Raw genomic sequence first — 18568 nt, 5'->3', positions numbered from 1 at the left:
TCAGACCCCAGAAAGACCCACCCTGGGACCCAAAAACAAATCCGCAAATTTTGCCGCAATTCTACAGGACTTTTGCTGGATCGGGGGAAAAAAATGGTGGGAGGGGCCTCATTCAGTTATATGAAGAGGGATTGCGTGGCCCCACCTCCTTGAGCCATTATAGGCCCCAGCAGCTGAAATGTGTAGGTGAATCTCTAGAAAGAAAAAGTGAAATTACCTGTGTTTAAAAGTAATTTATTTTTTCTACAAATCCTAACGAGCTGCTGCATGATGCAAAGGTATAATAGACATTTTATTGGATTTTAGAAATGTCTAATGGGGTGTACTTGTATTTCAATGTTATGAGCTTTAATTGATGTTATGCACCAAATAAAATATTCATTTATGAGAAATAGCTCAATGTTATCCCGGCTCCAGGGTAGCTGAGGTACTCCACGCTGCTCAATTTATTCCTGTTCACAGGGTATTGGAGCCCTGCTCTGCCAGAACTCTCAAATGTATCGATTTCAGCTGTGAGTAGCACACCCAATGCAGGTTTTTCTTTACATTCTTGTATTTCTAATCCTGAATGTCAAACGAGATAAATAGGACTCCAAGTACCAGAATGCAGAGTCTTAAGGGATGAGCTCTATTGAAAGGGAAAATGTGTGAGCACTCTAGTCTCTTATCGACGAGTAACTTTCTCTGCTCCAGGGAGGCTGTTATTCCTGCTCTCAACAAGGTGAAAGCATTATGGTTTTCTCTTGGCTTCATATTGCTAGTGCAGCATGTTTCCAGTTCTGGTCTGTTTTTGGAAAATTTTGTGTAATGGGGGTTGTAGTTTCTGTTGAAATGTCCCAGGATGCAAAGTGCTGTGGCTGAAGCGGATTGACAAAGGGGCACTTACTAGATAAAAGCTAAGATGCTGCTCAAGGTGGTGACGAAGTCATTGACCTCTGTGCTGAGCCGTCACACCCTACTGAAGGTGATAGGCTCACAAATTATGGCTTCAAATGACAGCAAAGCGCCATGTTCTAAGAGTGCAATGGAGGGAACAGTGGCACAGCTGTGTTGAAAAGCCCTTAAGCAGTGCATGCCAGTCAGTGCTACATCCTCAATCATGGTTTTTACTTTTCATTTGGATGTCACACGTTCTACTGTACTGTAAGGTGTGTTTTACACCCTCGGAAAATATCCACGACTATTGGCTTTGCTAGTGTTTGCATGTATATGTTAATTTGCGCATGTGTTTGTCTACTTTTCAGGAATTTGCTGAACAGCATCCTGCCGACGCAGCAGAAATAAAGCTTACAATGGCACAATTAAAAATTGCTCAAGGTACAAAGTTTATTCACAGTTTTGGAATGATTGTCTAATGATGGTATAAAGTAGGTATTAGTAGGATAAATGAATGGTATGCTCCATTTTTACAATACCTTTTTATGTGAAGAAAGTTGGTTTGTTTGATGCATTTTCCAGCTGATGTTCATAATCTGAAAGAAACACGTTAGTTAGATTCCTTACCTTAGAATATCCCCAGGCGTCAGGCTGGATCCGGAAAGTTTTTTCGTCAGCAGTACCCTTGCGTGTCAGTAGGCGTCGTCTGCGGCTCCGCGTCCGTCGGCGTCGTGATCGCCAGGATGACGTCGTCAGAGTACTTAGACGCCGCCTTTGCGCGCTGATGTCAGTTCTTCTTATTTCCGCGCCAGCAAGCGCAGATCCGGGAAGAGCGTACCCTTAGTCATTTTTCGACTAACTTTTTGGACATATTTGTCTATCTTTTTCGAGTCGACTTCGACTCCTGGTGCCGGTAGGGATGCCCGGGTTCAAGCCGTGTGACGTCTGTCACCGACTGATGTCGGTTACCGACCCCACCATCAGTGTCTCTACTGTCTTGGGGCCGACCACGATGACAAGTCGTGCCCCGACTGCCGGGCCTTGATGTCGAAAGCTAAACGGGAGCGGTCCTGCAAGCTCCTCGAGATCCGGCAGTCGGCTCCGCGCCGCTCGAGGTCCCGGTCGAGGAGGAAGTCGAGGGACCTGTCACAGAGCCGCAGTCATCACCGCTCGTCGGGTTCCAAGTCCTCACACTCAGGTAAGTCGAGGCATGGCAAAAAGAAGTCGAAGAAGCGACATCGCTCTTCTGACTCCCCTCGCCGGTCGCGCGACTCGGTCGAGGGTTCAGGTGGCACCACCCGCGCGGCTCCGCTGGAGCCGCAGGAGTCTCATTCGGCCCCACACCCTCCGGTCCCTGGGCTTCATGCGACTCCGGGCGAGATTCGAGACTTCCTCGTGGCCATGAGGACTCTCGTCCCGTCGTCGAGGCCTGCTGGCGCGCCTCCGGGCCCGCAGGTCCGACTGGGAGTCCTAGCGAGCTGGCCGGCTTCGGCCCTGGCGCTGTCGTCGACTTCGGTCCCGACGCCGCAGTCCCCCGTGGGATTCAGTCCTGGATCCTGATCGACGCCAGTTGACCTCACGACTCATCCGCTGGCACCGACCCCCCCCCCCAACCCCCCATGGTGTCGCTCCCGGCTTTGTCCGAGGACGACGCCGTCCCTGGTTTCAGGTCCGGCATCGAAGCGGCGCCGCTTGGCGCTGTCTCCGGCGTCTGTGGGTGAGCCTTTCGCCTGTGACCCGGCTCCGTCATTTGTCTGTTTACCAGGACACGGATGAAGGGGAGGACTGAGAGGGGTCTGAGGACCCTCTGGCACAGCAGTGCCAGTTAAGGCAGGACTGGGCAGATGAGCTGGGGGGAGGCCAGTGGTCTAGACACTTTGCCTGACACTGGTTTCATCTTGTCTCCTTCCGTGGCTACGGAGGAGGGTGCTACTTATGCTGTGGTGCTGCGCAGGGTGGCCCAGGCCTTGCGCCTGGAGCTCACTGCAGCGGCCGTGAGGTCTAACCTCCTCACTGAGGTGCTTTAACCGCCAGTAAGTTCTTCGGAGCCTCTGCTGCAGTTTATTGAGGCCCTCACCGACGTTCTGATGGGCACTTGGTCCAAGCCTTCTACAGTCTCTCCTGTGGATCGGAACGTGGCCCGGCACCACCGCCCAGCTCCGGGCGACTCCTGCTTTCTGTCCTTACACCCCACCCCTGAGAGTCTGGTTATCCTGGCCTCTGCTTCCCAAACCACCTTCCCGTCCGCACCTCCGGACCGGGAATCCAAAAGGTTGGAAAAGTTTGGCAAGAAACTGTTTTCCTCACTCAGTCTTAGGTTGCGGTCCATTAATACCGCATGCCTTTTGGACCGTTACACCCACTCTCTGTGGGATACAGTGGCGGACATGCTGCCCCAGTGTACAGAGGAGGCCAGGACACGGCTCGCCCAGGCTCTTGCTGAGGGGCGTGATGCAGCACGGTATTCCATTAGATGTGGACTTGACACCACGGACTCGCTGGGCAGAGCGATCACAACAACGGTGGCGATTCGTTATCACGCCTGGCTGAGGTCCACAAACTTTTCAGGGGATGTCCAGAGCACTCTCATGGACATGCCCTTTGACGGCCGTCGCCTTTTTGGCGACAAAGCAGATAGCGCGCTGGAGAGCTTTAAGGACTCCAGGGCTACGGCCAAGTCCTTGGGTCTGTCGGCCCAGTGCCAGCAAATTTCTGCTTTTCGGCCCTTTCGTGGCCAAGGAAGGGGCGCCCCCGCATGTTCGTCCAGCCACATGCTGCAGAACCAGCCTCAACGCGGTCGCGGACGTGGATTCCGCCGTGGCGGAGCAGGGGGACAGAGAGCCGGTCAGTCCACATCCGCTTCCGCAGCATCTGCCTCAAAGCCTTCCTAATCCGAGCTTTCAGGCCCATTCCACGCCAGTGGAAGGCAGAGTTCGCCATCACCTGCTCCACTGGCGTGCAATCAATTTGGACAGGTGGGTGCAGCAAATCGTCCGAAGGGGCTACTCCCTCCCTTTCGAGGCGACCCCTCCAGCCATGCCACCGCAGTACCACCGCATGTCGGGGGATCACTTGCAACTTCTGCAGGAGGAAGTTCCAGCCCTCTTGGCCAAGGTGGCCATCGAGCACGTTCCTGGCCCAGAAGTAGGACGGGGTTGTTACTCCCACTACTTTCTGGTTCCCAAGAAGGGCAAAGGGGGCCTATGCCCTATCTTGGACCTCAGGAGCGTCCACGCCTTCCTCCGTAAGGAGAAGTTCAAGATGCTGACGTTAGCTCAGGTTCTGGCTGCCCTAGACCCTGGAGACTGGATGGTAGCGTTGGACTTGCAGGATGCTTATTTCCACATCCCCGTCCTGCTGGCCTACCGGTGTTACCTGCGGTTCACGGTAGGCCATGAGCACTTTCAGTTTATCGTGCTCCCCTTCGGCCTCACCAGTGCCCCTCGGGTGTTCACCAAAGTGATCGCAGCTCATCTGCGCAGATTAGGGGTTCCAGTCTTCCCCTATCTTGACGACTGGTTGTTGAAGGCGGGCTCACCCCGAACAGTCGTCTCCCACCTCCAGACTACGGCCGACCTCCTGCATTCGCTGGGGTTCTCCATCAACGTGCCGAAGTCACATCTGAGACCCTCCCAGAAGCTCCTCTTCATCGGAGCGGTTCTGGACTCGCCGCAGTTTCGGGTCTATCCTCCCGAACAGCGGGTTCGGGAAATACAGGCTCTGAAGTGCTGAAGATGATCAGGCGCGACCGGGCCCAAGTCATCCTTGTGGCTCCGGATTGGGCACGAAGATACTGGTATCCCGAGCTACTAAGTCTGTCAATCGAACCCCGCTTCGACTGCCTCTTCAGGAGGACCTTCTGTCGCAGCAGCAGGGGACGGTCCTCCACCCGAACCTGTCCAACCTCCATGCGTGGAGATTGAGCGGAGGCAGTTGATGCCATTTGACTTGCCTCCTGAAGTCTGTGATGTCATTCTGGCAGCCAGGCGTCCCTCCACTAAAACGGTATACGCCTGTAGGTGGAACAAATTTGTGGCATGGTGCACAGCAAAGGCTGTGGATCCCCTTTCCGCCCCTCTTTCTGAGGTTCTCCTCTTTCTTCTTTCCCTGGCCCAGCAGGGCTCTGCTCTGGGCACCATCAAGGGATATCTTTCAGCTGTTTCAGACTTCTTGAGGCTTCCTGATCAGCCTTCTCTTTTCAAGTCCCCTGTTGTAAATAGATTCTTGAAAGGCATTACTCACATGTTTCCTCCTGTTCCCTTTGTAATGCCTCAGTGGGACTTGAATCTGGTGTTAACTTATCTGATGTGTGCTCCCTTTGAGCCACTTCATAACTGTCCTCTTCGTCTTCTGACTCTCAAGACTGCTTTCCTGGTTGCCATCACCTCTGCCAGAAGAGTGAGTGAGCTCCAGGCTCTTTCTTCTAAACCTCCTTTCCTCTCTGTCCATCAGGACAAGGTTGTTCTGAGGACTCGCCCTTCTATTCTTCCTAAGGTGGTTACTGCCTTTCACATCGGGCAGTCCGTTACCTTACCCACTGTGAGAAAGTGCCATCTTTCTTGCATGGTATGCCCCCACTTTTTGCTGAATTGCTGAATGTGCTTTGACCGAGTGTGCCCTGGACTCCTGCCAATCAGGTGCCCAGGGCCTATGTTCCTTCCCTAAACACACAAAACCCAAATTGGCAAACCTTGGCCACATGTCAGCCCCTGGTAAATGGTACCCTAGGTACCCAGGGCCTTGTGACCAGGGAAAGCCTCTAAGGGCTGCAGCACTCATTGTGCCACCCTTAGAGGCCCTGTACCCTTACACACACACACACACACACACCGCTCTTGCAGGCTAGGTGTCTGGGTGCAAGACAAAACAAAGAGTCGACATGGCACACATCCCTGTGTGCCATGCCATCACCTACACTGCCATGGCATATATCAGCCACCCCTCTAGCTGGGTACCCTATGCCAATGGTGTGGGCACAGGAGCAGGAGCCCTGTGCCCCTACAGTACCCAGGTCCATTCCTGAAGACTGAAGTTTGGTATCAAACTTCTCAGCACATTAAACCCACACTGATGCCAGTGTGGGATTTAATGTACCAAGCACCCCAGAGGGCATCTTAGAGATGCCCCCTAAAACCTAACCTACAATCCACGTCTGTTCTGAGGCTGCCACACAGCAGACATGTTGCTGGACCCCTGGGTAGGAGAGCCCCTGCTCTCCTGGGCCTGCAACAATGCACATCCTGGGCGAGGTGCTAAATCTCCTCCCCCAGGATGGGCAGGGGGAAGCTTCAAAGGCATGCCGCCTCTATGAGCTTCCCCAGGCCACTGCAACCCCCCCACTCTGGCAGGAAGCTTGGCCGGAAACCCCAAATAAGGACAGGGGATGTGCCAGCCTGCCAACCCCACCCTTCAGATGGGGGGAGGCGAGGTGAAGCACATCTCCGGGCTCTCGCCATCTTGTAATGGGAAGCCCTACCCTATCAGGACTAGGCTACTGCCCCCCTCCCACAGGAGAGAGGCAGGATAGGGGGTATACCCACCCCAGGACAGGGACTCATTGGTCCCTGTCCGTCACCTACCTGTAACGCCCCTAAATCTAGTATTTAGGGGCACCCTGAACCTTCCTTCCCCAGATTCCAGATTCCAAAATCCGAAGAAGAGCTAGAAGAAAGAAGACCTGCCCAGCAGCTGCTAAGAAGAGGAAGACACAAACTGATTTTTACCCCAGCCCTACTGACCTGTCGACCCTCGAACCTGCTCCAGCTCCAACCCGGCATCTCTTGTGGCCAGCAACCTCACAAACCCCGGAGGACCTGGCTACCTTTTGACTCTTAAGTCCCTGGGACTCCCATGAGTAGAGGCTCTACTCAAAATCAACTTCCAATCCCTGGCAGCAGCCCGGAACCGCGAACCCAGCACACTCTGCACCAGCCAAGACTGGCCGGTGCCGGAGTGAACAAAGACCACGAGGACGACCCCACGGCGACTGTGACCCCGAGTCCGGCACCCAAGGACCTCCCTCGACACTCCTGAAGAAGCCTGCAGCCTCAGAACAAGGTGCCCCCCCCGCCAACCGCCATCAACAGAGGGTAAGATTTCCCGACACCAAAAGACACCCCTGCACCCGGTGCCCCGCGGCCCCCTGTGCCCAATCCCGGGGTACCTACCTATCCTCCAACTAACCAACTTACCTCTCGAAGTGATGGTGGCACCTAAAGAATCCTCGTCCCCGAGCTTGCAGTCTTTTTCTAAACCGGAGGTTTCCCATTGAAATCAATTGAGCGCCCGAAGGCTCAAAAACACTCTGCACCCAGCCGCCCGAGTGGCCCTGGCAGTGCAACCTCTACACCTATCTACTTCCCCACTTGCCCTGAGTAAGTGACCAGGAGCCCAGCTCCCACAGCCGTGTGGCCTGCTGGTCAGCAGCCACCAACCAAGGCCCCCCTATCCTTCATAGGATAACATTGGGCCTAACTCTCTCTGCACCCGGCTGCCCTAGTGCCGCTGGGAGTGAACCAACTGTACCTACCTGACCCTGGGGGACCCCTGAGTCTATGCCCAAAACCTCAGCTCTGCCAGTCGAGTACTTACCTGTAAACCGATAACTCAATTTTCTTCATAGGGTAACATTGACTGGCTTTTTCCTGAAATTTCTTCTAAGTGTGGACTTTTCAAATCTTAAAATATTCACCAAAAATCAGCCGAGTAACAAAAACGAAAATACTCACCTGCTCTTAGGTGAGCTCCCAGTGCTGGATCTTGGTGCCCAGCACTGACTCTGAAACTACTTATAACTGTACTTACCAGTAACCCAATTTTCTTCAATAGGAAATCATTGACTGTTTTTCTGTGAAATTTCTTGTCAATTTCTGCAATCTTTAAATATTCTTTAAAAATCTTATAATATCTGAAAACGTAATTACTTACCTGTTTTGGATAAAGGTCCCAGTCTAGGCACCCAGTACTGGATTACAAAAGTAACGAGAACATACTATACCTGTGATTTGAATTTTTTGCCATAGGGAATCATTGACTGTTTTCTATGAAATATTTTCTAAGTGGCAACTTTTAAAATGGCAAAATATTGTCTAATAATCATCACAGTAATTAAGTCGACTTTTATCACTTGATTCCAAGTACTGACCCAGGACTGAATCTAAGATCCAGTCCTGGAATTCCAAAAGTAATCCTAAAAGTAATCTGTGGCAAATAACATGAAACTTCCATTGAACTCAATGCATTATTGTGTTTAAAATAGTGTTGCATATTGCAACCACTTGTAACTGTTTACAAAAGTCAATTGCATATTGCAAAAGTGTTTATATAAAGCATCTCATTCTGAGAAAGTATATTTCAAATCCAATTGTTGGTTCTAAAATAAAACAAGCATATATTTTTTATATATAAATCATTGGCCTAGAGTTCAGTTATTGAGTGTGTGAGACCATTTGCTGACTGAGTGTGTACAACACATGCTTTACACTGTCCTCTGATACTGCCTTACTGCCTTACTGCTCGACCAAGCTACCACTTTAGAGAGTAAGGTTATATCTAACTTTAGCCTCTGCCAAGCCTCTGGGGACTGTGGACCCTGTACCTATTTGGGAACAGTATATACAGGGCCACTTTCTCACACCCACTTTCTTTCCGCCTCCGCATCCCTCGAAAGAGGAAGAGAGACTCCACCGTCTGGACCCAAAACGTGCACTCTCCTTTTATCTGGATCGCACAAAACAGTTCCAGGTGGACGACCAACTCTTCGTTAGCAACGTGGGCGCTAAGAAGGGGCGGGCAGCGCACAAGCGCACCCTCTCTCGATGGGTCGTTTTGTGCATTAAGGTCTGTTATTCCTTGGCTAAGAAGGATCATCCTGTGGGGCTGTGGGCCCATTCCACTCGGGCCACAGCGGCTACTACTGCCTTGGGACGGAGAGTCCCTCTGCAGGACATTTGTCAGGCAGCTAAGTGGGCCTCGCTGCACACGTTTCCCAAGCATTACTGCCTGGACAGCCAAGTCCGGAGAGACTGCTTCTTTGGCCGTTCCGTTCTCCAGGACTTCCTGGTGTGATCTTGGTTCGCAGACCCACCACCGGGGTTGGTATTGCTGGGGTATCTATTCTAAGGTAAGGAATCTAACTAACGTGTTTCTTTCAGATGCACAAGTAACTTACCTTCGGTAACGATATACCTGTAAGAAACATTAGTTAGTTAGATTCCTTACCGCCCCACCCATCCTCCCCGTTCTGCAAACCGATATCTAGGGTTATGGTCATCCCTTTCAGGGCCCTAGTTTCATGGCACCAGTGTCGGTTTCTTGCATGGCTCTGCGTTCCTGGCGCGGAAAGCTATGTACGGAACTGACGTCAGTGCGCGAGGGCGGCGTCTAAGTACTCCGTCATTCCGGCGATCACAACGCCGACGACGGATGCGGAGCCGCAGACGCCGCCTACCGACGCGCAAGGGTACTGCTGACGAAAAATCTTTCCGGATCCAGCCTGACGCCTGGGGATATTCTAAGGTAAGGATATATCGTTACCGAAGGTAAGTAACTTGTCCTTCAATAATGGCCAGGCTTTATTTTAAAGTTGTTTCTTATTCAGCACTGTTTCCTTTTAGTAGCAGGGCTAGAGTTCCTTTAAAGTACACATAGGGCCCGATTCACAGAACTAACTTAAGACCAAATCCTAAACGTACTACTTTTGGTATTCACAGAAGGCATTTAGTAGTAGTAAAGTTAGGATTTTGTCTTAAGTTTGACTTAGGACAGACTTGGGACAAAATCCTAACTTTACTACTACTTAATGCCTTCTGTGAATACCAAAAGTAGTAAGTTTAGAATTTAGTCTTAAGTTAGTTCTGTGAATTGGGCCTATAGTGCCCCTCTGGCCTAAATAAAGAGTTTGGAGCAGTGTTTCCCAAACTGGGGGTCGCGACCTACTGGTGGGTCACAAGCTGATTTTTAGTGGGTTGTAAAAGTCAGAGCAATAAATAAAAATGCCTTTAATTTCCGTGGTTAACTTTCCACATTTGCCAGTGATTCAGAGACAGAGGTCCGGCTGCTTTATTCTGTTAAAATGGTGATTGGTGTTTACGTTTTTTTCTTGGACTACAAAGTGACGAGTTTTTAAAGTGAATTATGTGACAATGTAGGGTGTTGTTTTTTTAAATATACAACCAAATGTAAATACCTGTAAATGAACTGTATGTATCCCGCAGTTGGGAAAACAAAAATGAATCACTTTTTAAATAATTATGAAGCGTACTGGAAACAGAGATTTTAATAGGATCGAAACAAATCAAGACACTTACTTGGTAAAACCCGATTTCCACACATTATCATTTGTGTGCTATATAGTTTTATCAGTAAAACTGTACGTCTGAACATAATGCAGTACCACACAACGCACTAGTTACGTAAAAAAATTGCCCTGCCTCATGTCCATTAAAGGTAGATGGTTCACAAAAGATTGTTGTTCTAAGAAGTTTGTGAACTGTTGGTTTAGAGGACAGACAGTTTTCTTTCACAAATGATACAACATAGAGCCCTTGAAAGACTCACTGTGTAAACCCAGTGTTGTGATTAAAGTACCATTATGATAGTCATCTACAATATCCTGTTGACCCTTTTAATTGAGCGCTTTGGACTTCAAAGCCAGCATCATCATTTATTAATATATCTGTTATGGAGAAATAATCTAATAATAAATGGCTTTGATGTGCACATAAATGTTTAACAGTACAATGGCAAAACTCAGAGTATAATTATGTATTGTTTATTACACATCATTACTTGCAAATCCCTTTCCAAAGGTATAGGTTTTATTTCGAATTACATTGATAACTACCTCTATGAGATGTCCTTTATTTAACCCATTCGCTGCGGCGGGAATTCCGCCGCAGCGCTGGGGGGGGTTTGGGGGCAGCGCAGTGGCGCTGTGCTCATGACGGAACCGCTCCGTCATGAGCCGTGATTGAGCTGTGCTCATGACGGAGTGGTTCCGTCATGACTCCGCCCACTGCGCTAATCGCCCGCACAGGCGGGGAATTAGCGCCGCGTGGGCGGCGCGGCCGCCAACGGCCGCAGCATGACGGAACCACTCCGTCATGAGCACACGGCGACCGTGGCTCATGACGGAGCGGTTCCGTCATGAGTGGGGAAGGGGTTAATCAATACGTTAATGTCTACAGATACTGCCAATTTAAATTATTTATTTGGCAGTAAAATTCATCAACGTCCATTCAACCGCCATTGAGAGCCCAGTCCAGAACACTGCAAATACGCACAGAAGAATATTCCAAATTGATCATACTATAAATCCAAAAGGGAGTTTTCCCAACAACATTACTAGCACTGTCTTTGAACAGCAATGACATCATGCTAGAGCAATGTGCTCAAGAAAACCGAAGAATAAAGCTCACTTGTCTAAGCATTTAAAGTATTAGCTACACTTTAGCAAAAAAGAAAATAATTTGCTAATCCTCCCTTATTTGCAAGAAATGCATTCACACAAATGTGTCGTTTTTTTAGGGTTGAGGCTGAGAACATATCTTAGACAGAACCAATTAAAATGCAACCCAGAGAAATCAGAGCTAATCTTCTTTGGCTCTCCTTCTCGGGATGAGTGGAAACCATGTTGGCCTTCAGATATGTCACCCCCCCAAACCTTGGTAAATACGGTCAAAAATTTGGGGGTTAAGTTGGATGACACCATATCCATGAAAGCTCAAATCAAGGCAGTCACAGGATCCTGTTTTGGACTCCTGCGAATGCTCAGGAAATTCCTCCCCCTGTTATCTCTCACTCACGGAAAGACTGTGGTCCAAGCTCTTATTGTCTCCAGGTTGGACTGTGTTAATGTTTTATTCCTAGGTCTCCCAAAGTACTTATTAAACAGACTTCAGGTGGTCCAGAATGTGGCCGCCAGGGCGGTTCTCATGCTTGGACCCAGAGCGTGGATTTCTCCTCACCAGAAAGCCTTGCACTGGCTGCCTGTCCATAATAGAATTCGCTTCAAATCTCTAGTCTTGGCTTTTAAGGCTTTGCACGGCACGGGAGCCCACTATATCAGAAAGAGTTCTACACTATGTCCCTGGCAGAACCCTGAGGTCACCATCTCGACAGCAGGTGGCCCTTCCCAAATTCTTTCGTATTCGGACTGGCGGCCATTTGTTCCAAGTGCAGGCTGCCCGTGTCTGAAACCTTCTGCCAGTGCCGGTCAGACATTTGCATGATTTACTGACTTTCAGGAGGCAGCTGAAAACCTGGCTGTTTCATCAACAACTCTAGTCTCTCCCTCTTTGTGTGACAGCAACAGACTAGCCATGAGGCTCTCTTAGCACCGGGACACTCTTTCCGAGTAGCTGTGCACTCTATAAGTACCCTATAACATAACGTGCTAGTGCATGCTTCTCGCTTGCGAGACAATGTTGTTAACAAAAAGGGCTTGGAGCCTGCCCGTTGCTTAACATTTCTTCGCTTGCATGGCACTCTTCTTTACAGCCTTGTAATTGGTCAAGGCAATTCTGACATCATATCCACTCCTCTCTGTGGAGCAGGGACCAAGCACTGATTGATTCAGCTTAATCAGTGCCCGTCCACTTCTGCCGCCGTGATTGAGGTACTGTTTTGTTCTTTTTAACTTTTGATGCCCGTCAAACAGAAGGAGTGTGACTGGCAAAAACGTGCTCAGCAGAACAAACAAAATTGCAAAGATTTATTTTCTACAGTTAACTTTCTTGTATTTTGCCAAGCCTTCTTCTCTCGCTTTGCACTCATGTTTTCTTTTGTTTTTGCTCCTGGGTGCTGTTCTCAAAAGATGAGGGTAGTTATTGAAAAGCAACATTTTCATTCTTATTGTAATTTGTAAAATGATGTTTTGACCCATTTGTGTTTGTGTGGTGTATTTATGGAGCGCACTGTGATCAGACTGGTATCCTGGCGCAAAGAATGCATAAGTCATGATTAGAAACTGGACAAAAATGATAAGGAGGGGGGTAAGGGGCCAGCGGTCATCCGGATCAATGTTATTTTAGGAAAAGCTATGGTCTTAAGGACTTTCCTAAATTTAATCTAGTCTGTTTGAGATCTCAGTTGAGGTGGTAGCTTGTTCCATACCTGAGCAGCTTTGATAGGGAAAGCTCGCCAACCTTAACGCACCCTACTGATTCTGTTTTCTTGGGCAAGATTAGCTGTGGCTGAACGTAGGGACCTTCTTTGGGCGCTTATTCTGGAGAGCTTTGAATACAATGCAAACCGATATAAAGAGGATCCTCTGCTCAATGTGTATCCAGTTAAGATCCCTAAGAGCACTGAAGGCGGAACAGTTCGAGGCATGTGGGCTGCTGAATTCATATCTGTGCATAGATCGCCGCCTAGTGTTGGGTCCGGATGATTGCACATTGTTGTCCTGGAAGAGTCTTCGAAGTATCCTCCCCTGGACTACAGTGCGCATGGGCATCCCCTCCATCCTTAGATTATTTTTTTCCGCCATTGGGTTCGGATGTCCTAATCTTAGCTCTTTGAGTATTTAGGCCTTTACATTCGTCGGTATTGTTTTCGTTCAGAGCCAAGTATATTTGTCGAGGGCGTTCTCGAGTAAATCATCAACGATGGAACCAAAGACATCGAATAGCCCCTTTAAGCGTTGCCCTCTTTGCAACGCTAAGTATGCTCGCTTCGACGTTCACCCGGTGTGCAACAAGTGCCTCTCTCCAAACCACGACGAAGCCACCTGTATGGCGTGTTCCAGGTTTCAATCGAAGAAGACCCTTCGCATTCGTCAGGCAGCTCGGCTCGAGGCGCAGAAAGCGACGCCGATACCCGGACAACATCTTCGGGACAGAAGATGAGGAGGTCGTGGACCTTGAAGTTCGGGGGGAGCTCTCGGATCCGGCTTCGGAGCGCGAATCCGACTATGATGCCGAAGACGAGCGGATAGTAGACGAACAGGAAGATGGTGTCGTCGAAGAGGTAGGAGACGACGAGGAGGCCCTTGGGGCCGAGGAAGATGGCTCAGAAGATGAGCTAGGCCCACATGTCGGTACAGGGCCCAGAGAGGCACTCGATAAGGCTCAGGTCGAGGGATCGCCACAAGGCCTTACCCAAGATCATTCCTCTCGTTCTACAGCCCCGCATAAAAGCCCCGCTACGAACTACCCTAAAGAGCCATCGGTATCGAAAGCGCCATCATTCGATCAAACGAAATCGAAACTGATGGCACAGGCACCTACCTCGAAACCGAAAGTGAAAGAGTCTCTCATCAGCAACAAGGCCTCGAAGCCCTCAGAGCCGAACAAACACAAGAAGGCCGTCGACGCACAGAGACCTCATGGGGACGTCGAGCCGAAGGCGGCGCCAACAACCAAAGTCAAGGTTGCCGACCCGAAAAAATCAGAGCCGAGGATCGTCGACACAAAAATACAGAGCGCCTCGCGACGGCCGACCCATCCCGGTCCTCGTGTCGAGAACACGGTGTCTGGTTCGGGGTTAGATGCCACGTCCAAAAGGGTATCGACGGAACGTGTCGACTCAACAATGCCGTCTCCCTTCCTAAAGAAGAAGGTGTCGGAGTCGTTACTCCGCATCCACGACACGGCTTCCATGCTCGGCGCAAAAGCACCCCCGCAGCCGAAGACGGTCCGCACAGTGCACATCGCGTCGACGCACATAAAACTCGGACTACCACCGGCGGCACGACCGAAGATGTTCGACGCAAAGAAGGGTCTCGAACCGCGAAAAGGGGTCGACCCGAAGAAACCTGTCGAAGCACCAACAGGAATGCCAATGGGACAGAGAGCTGTCGAAGTACCTCAGGAAGATGAGGAGCCAAGGCAGTTTATCGATGCGGAGACTGGTAGACTGTCAATATATAAAAGAAAGATACTGCCAGAGAAATCAATGGAGCCCTACAAAATTCCATTGAAGAAGAAGAGGACCACGTCACCAGTTCTAGTAGAACATGTTCAATATTATGACCAGGAGCCTCAGTCATTCTCACCCACACAATTTGATGTGGATGCGGGGGATGCTGGTGATGTTGAGGACACTTATCCTGTGGACACTGACCCTGAAGATCAAAACCAACCTTGGGTGGACGAAATTGGTACAGGGGACCCACATACTGCTCCAGACACACCGGCATATGTGGTAAAATCATCTCCTACTGAGGATACTGCTGCTTTCAATGCCTTGATTGAGAGAGCAGCTAAAAATCATGATGTACAGCTCCACACTGATCCTATTGAGGATGATTTTCTGATGGATACCTTCTCTACCTCAGAAAGATCTGTTAAGACTCTGCCCATGCTGAAGGGGGTCCTAAAACCGGCTAATGACATTTTTAAGGAAACCACGAGGGCGAGAGTACTAAACCCTAGGATTGAGAAAAAATATAGGCCAGCTCCTGTGGACCCTACCTACATAAGAGGCCAGTTGCCTTTGGACTCGTTGGTGGTGTCCAATGCTCGGAAGAGAGCCAATTCACAGACAACGGGTGATGCTCCTCCCCCTGACAAGGAGTCTAAGGTCTTGGAAACTTCAGGAAAAAGAGTTGGTGCACAGGCAGCTAACATCTGGAGAATTGCCAACACTCCGGCACTTCTGGCTCAATACAACAGGGCGCATTATGATACCCTAGAGACACTGCTACAGCACCTCCCAGATCAGTTTAAGGAAGGAGCAGAATCGCTTATTACGGAAGGGAAGCTCATAACCAACGCTTCTATTAAGTGCGCTCTTGACGTAGCGGACACTGCAGCTAAGGCTATTAACACCAGCGTCATGTTAAGAAGGCATGCTTGGTTGAGAATCTCAGGATTCAAACCAGAGATACAGACAACAATACTCAATCAACCTGTCAACCCTGACTCCCTTTTTGGCCCCGAAGTTGACACCACCCTAGAAAAGATCAAAAAAGATACAGAGACTGCAAAGTCTATGGGGGCTCTGCAATCACAGCAGTTTAGGAGTGGGTCCTTTCGTCGCTCTACCAACAGAGGACCATCTAGAGGCCAGAACTCCCAACAGTCGCATTACACTAAACAAGGTACACAGACCACCTATAATAAGAATAACAGAGGTGGATACCGTGGAAACAACGTCGAGGGCAGAGGCCAAGGAAACAACAGCTCCAGGTCCTCCGCCACCAACAAACAGTGACGCCTTGTCACTGCCCCCCGACCACGTAACACCTGTCGGGGGGAGACTCCAAGAGTTCCTGCCGGTCTGGAAGTCCATCACTACAGACAGGTGGGTGAGAGCCATTGTCCAGTACGGTTATTGTCTGGAGCTCACATCCACTCCACCAAACATACCACCAAGACACCGTCCTATGTCCGCAGAGCACTTGCACTTATTCCACCAGGAAGTTCTCAGTATGCTCCAAAAAGGAGCCATAGAACTCGTGCCAGCAGAAGAACAGGGATCAGGAGTGTACTCACTGTATTTTCTGATCCCCAAAAAGGACGGGTCTCTCAGACCCATACTGGATTTAAGACCTCTAAACCGTTACATTCTGCCAGAGCATTTTCACATGCTCACCTTGCAACAGGTGCTGCCGTTGCTTAAACAGGGAGACTTTCTCGCGACACTAGATCTCAAAGATGCGTATTTCCATATACCCATATACCCATACACCCATCACACAGAAAATATCTCAGGTTCACTGTTCTCAACCAACATTACCAGTTCAAAGTCCTCCCTTTCGGAGTAACAACAGCACCCAGAGTGTTTACCAAGTGCCTGGCAACAGTGGCGGCGCACTTAAGGAGACAACACATACATGTCTATCCTTATCTGGACGACTGGCTTATCCAGGGAAGGTCGGCCCAGCAGTGTGCCAACCACGTAACCCACACCATTCGCCTTCTTCACAGCCTTGGCTTCTCCCTGAATTATCCAAAGTCCCACCTTCAACCCACCCACGTACAGCAGTACCTAGGCGCGACCATAGACACTCTGGCAGCCAAGGCACAGCCCAATTCAGTAAGTATCAACAGCATGCAGTTACTCATAACAAAGTTCAAACCTCAACACTCACTACCGGCACGAGTGTTTATGCAGTTGATAGGCATGATGGCCTCCTGCATCTTCATAGTCCCGCACGCCAGGTTACATATGCGCCCGCTTCAGGAGTGCTTGGCACGTCAGTGGAATCGGGCTCACGGACAATTGAAGGACCTAGTGTTGGTGAGCGGTCGGGCATACAACTCTCTGCATTGGTGGATTCCACAAAACCTTTGCAAGGGCCGACCGTTCCGAGAGCCTGTCCCACAAATCATACTGACGGCGGACGCGTCTCTCCAGGGATGGGGAGCTCATGTACTCAATTACACAGTGCAGGGACTATGGACGACACAGCAAAGAAGGATGCACATCAACCTTCTGGAACTCATGGCAATCTTCCTTGCAATGAAGGCATTCAAAGTACACTTGTGCAACAAAGTCGTGTTGATCCGGACGGACAACATGACCGCCATGTACTACATACAAAAGCAGGGAGGGACACACTCCCCACAGTTGTCTCATCTGGCTCAGAGCATGTGGAAGTGGGCCATTCAGAGGAACATCTTCCTCATGGCGGAACACCTCCCGGGCAAGGACAACCAGATGGCGGATCTGCTCAGCAGACACAGCCACCAAATACACGAGTGGGAGTTACATACATCAGTACTCCAACCGTACTTCCAACGGTGGGGTCATCCAGAGATAGACCTATTCGCCACAAGGGAAAACGCAAAATGCCAAAACTTTGCCGCCAGGTTCCCACATCCACAGTCGCAGGGCAATGCAATATGGATGAACTGGTCAGGCAGATTTGCATACGCTTTTCCCCCAGCACCATTAATACCGCTGGTGGCACGCAAACTGAGGCAACACTCACTGACGCTCATCCTGGTTGCTCCAACGTGGGCACGCCAACCATGGTACACCACGTTTCTGGAACTCTCCGTGGTACCGCATCAACGACTACGGCTAACACCCACGCTTTTAACGCAGAGCCATGGCGAGATTCAGCACCCAGATCCGCAACAGCTGAACCTGGCGATCTGGCTCCTGAGATCTTAGAATTTGGCTACCTAAACTTGCCTCCAGAATGTATGAATATCATCAAGGAGGCACGGAGACCCACTACCAGAGCTTGCTACGCGGCTAAGTGGAAAAGATTTATCATTTATTGTAAAAATAATGACATCAATCCGCTGGATGCATCAACGCAAAACATTATCTGTTATCTATTACACTTATACCGATGCAATCTAGCATACAATTCCATCCGTATATATTTAACCGCACTGGCAGCTTACCTTCAGAACAGGCAGCACCTCTCACTGTTCAAAGTGCCTGCCATCAGAGCTTTCTTGGAGGGACTCAAACGTGTGATTCCTCCAAGACACCCTCCTTCACCAGTCTGGAACCTAAATGTGGTCCTCACCAGACTGATGGGACCACCTTTTAAACCTCTACACTCTTGTGAGATTCAATTTCTAACATGGAAAGTAGCTTTCCTAGTTGCCATTACTTCCCTAAGAAGAGTTAGTGAACTTCAGGCACTAACCATTCAAGAGCCATTTATACAGGTTCATGCTAACAGGGTCGTACTAGGCACCAACCCTACTTTCATGCCCAAGGTAATTTCGCAGTTCCATATGAACCAATCCATAGAACTACCAGTGTTTTATCCTAATCCTGAGAA

General features: G+C 49.7%; 1 protein-coding gene across 2 annotated transcripts in view; it reads left to right on the top strand.

Annotated features, from left to right (window-relative positions):
* SRP72 (signal recognition particle 72) overlaps positions 1 to 18568 on the top strand; it is a 259141-nt gene that overhangs the window by 137041 nt on the left and 103532 nt on the right. For both annotated transcript variants that reach the window (XM_085641079.1, XM_085641078.1), the window contains exon 11: positions 1245 to 1317. In XM_085641079.1, coding sequence (XP_085497205.1) covers positions 1245 to 1317 — 73 coding nt within the window. The remainder of the gene's footprint in view (positions 1 to 1244; positions 1318 to 18568) is intronic.

Source organism: Triturus cristatus, chromosome 2_2, assembly GCF_964204655.1.
Source record: "Triturus cristatus chromosome 2_2, aTriCri1.1, whole genome shotgun sequence".
NCBI classification, from domain to species: domain Eukaryota; kingdom Metazoa; phylum Chordata; class Amphibia; order Caudata; family Salamandridae; genus Triturus; species Triturus cristatus.
This window is presented reverse-complemented; position numbering and strand designations above follow the sequence as displayed.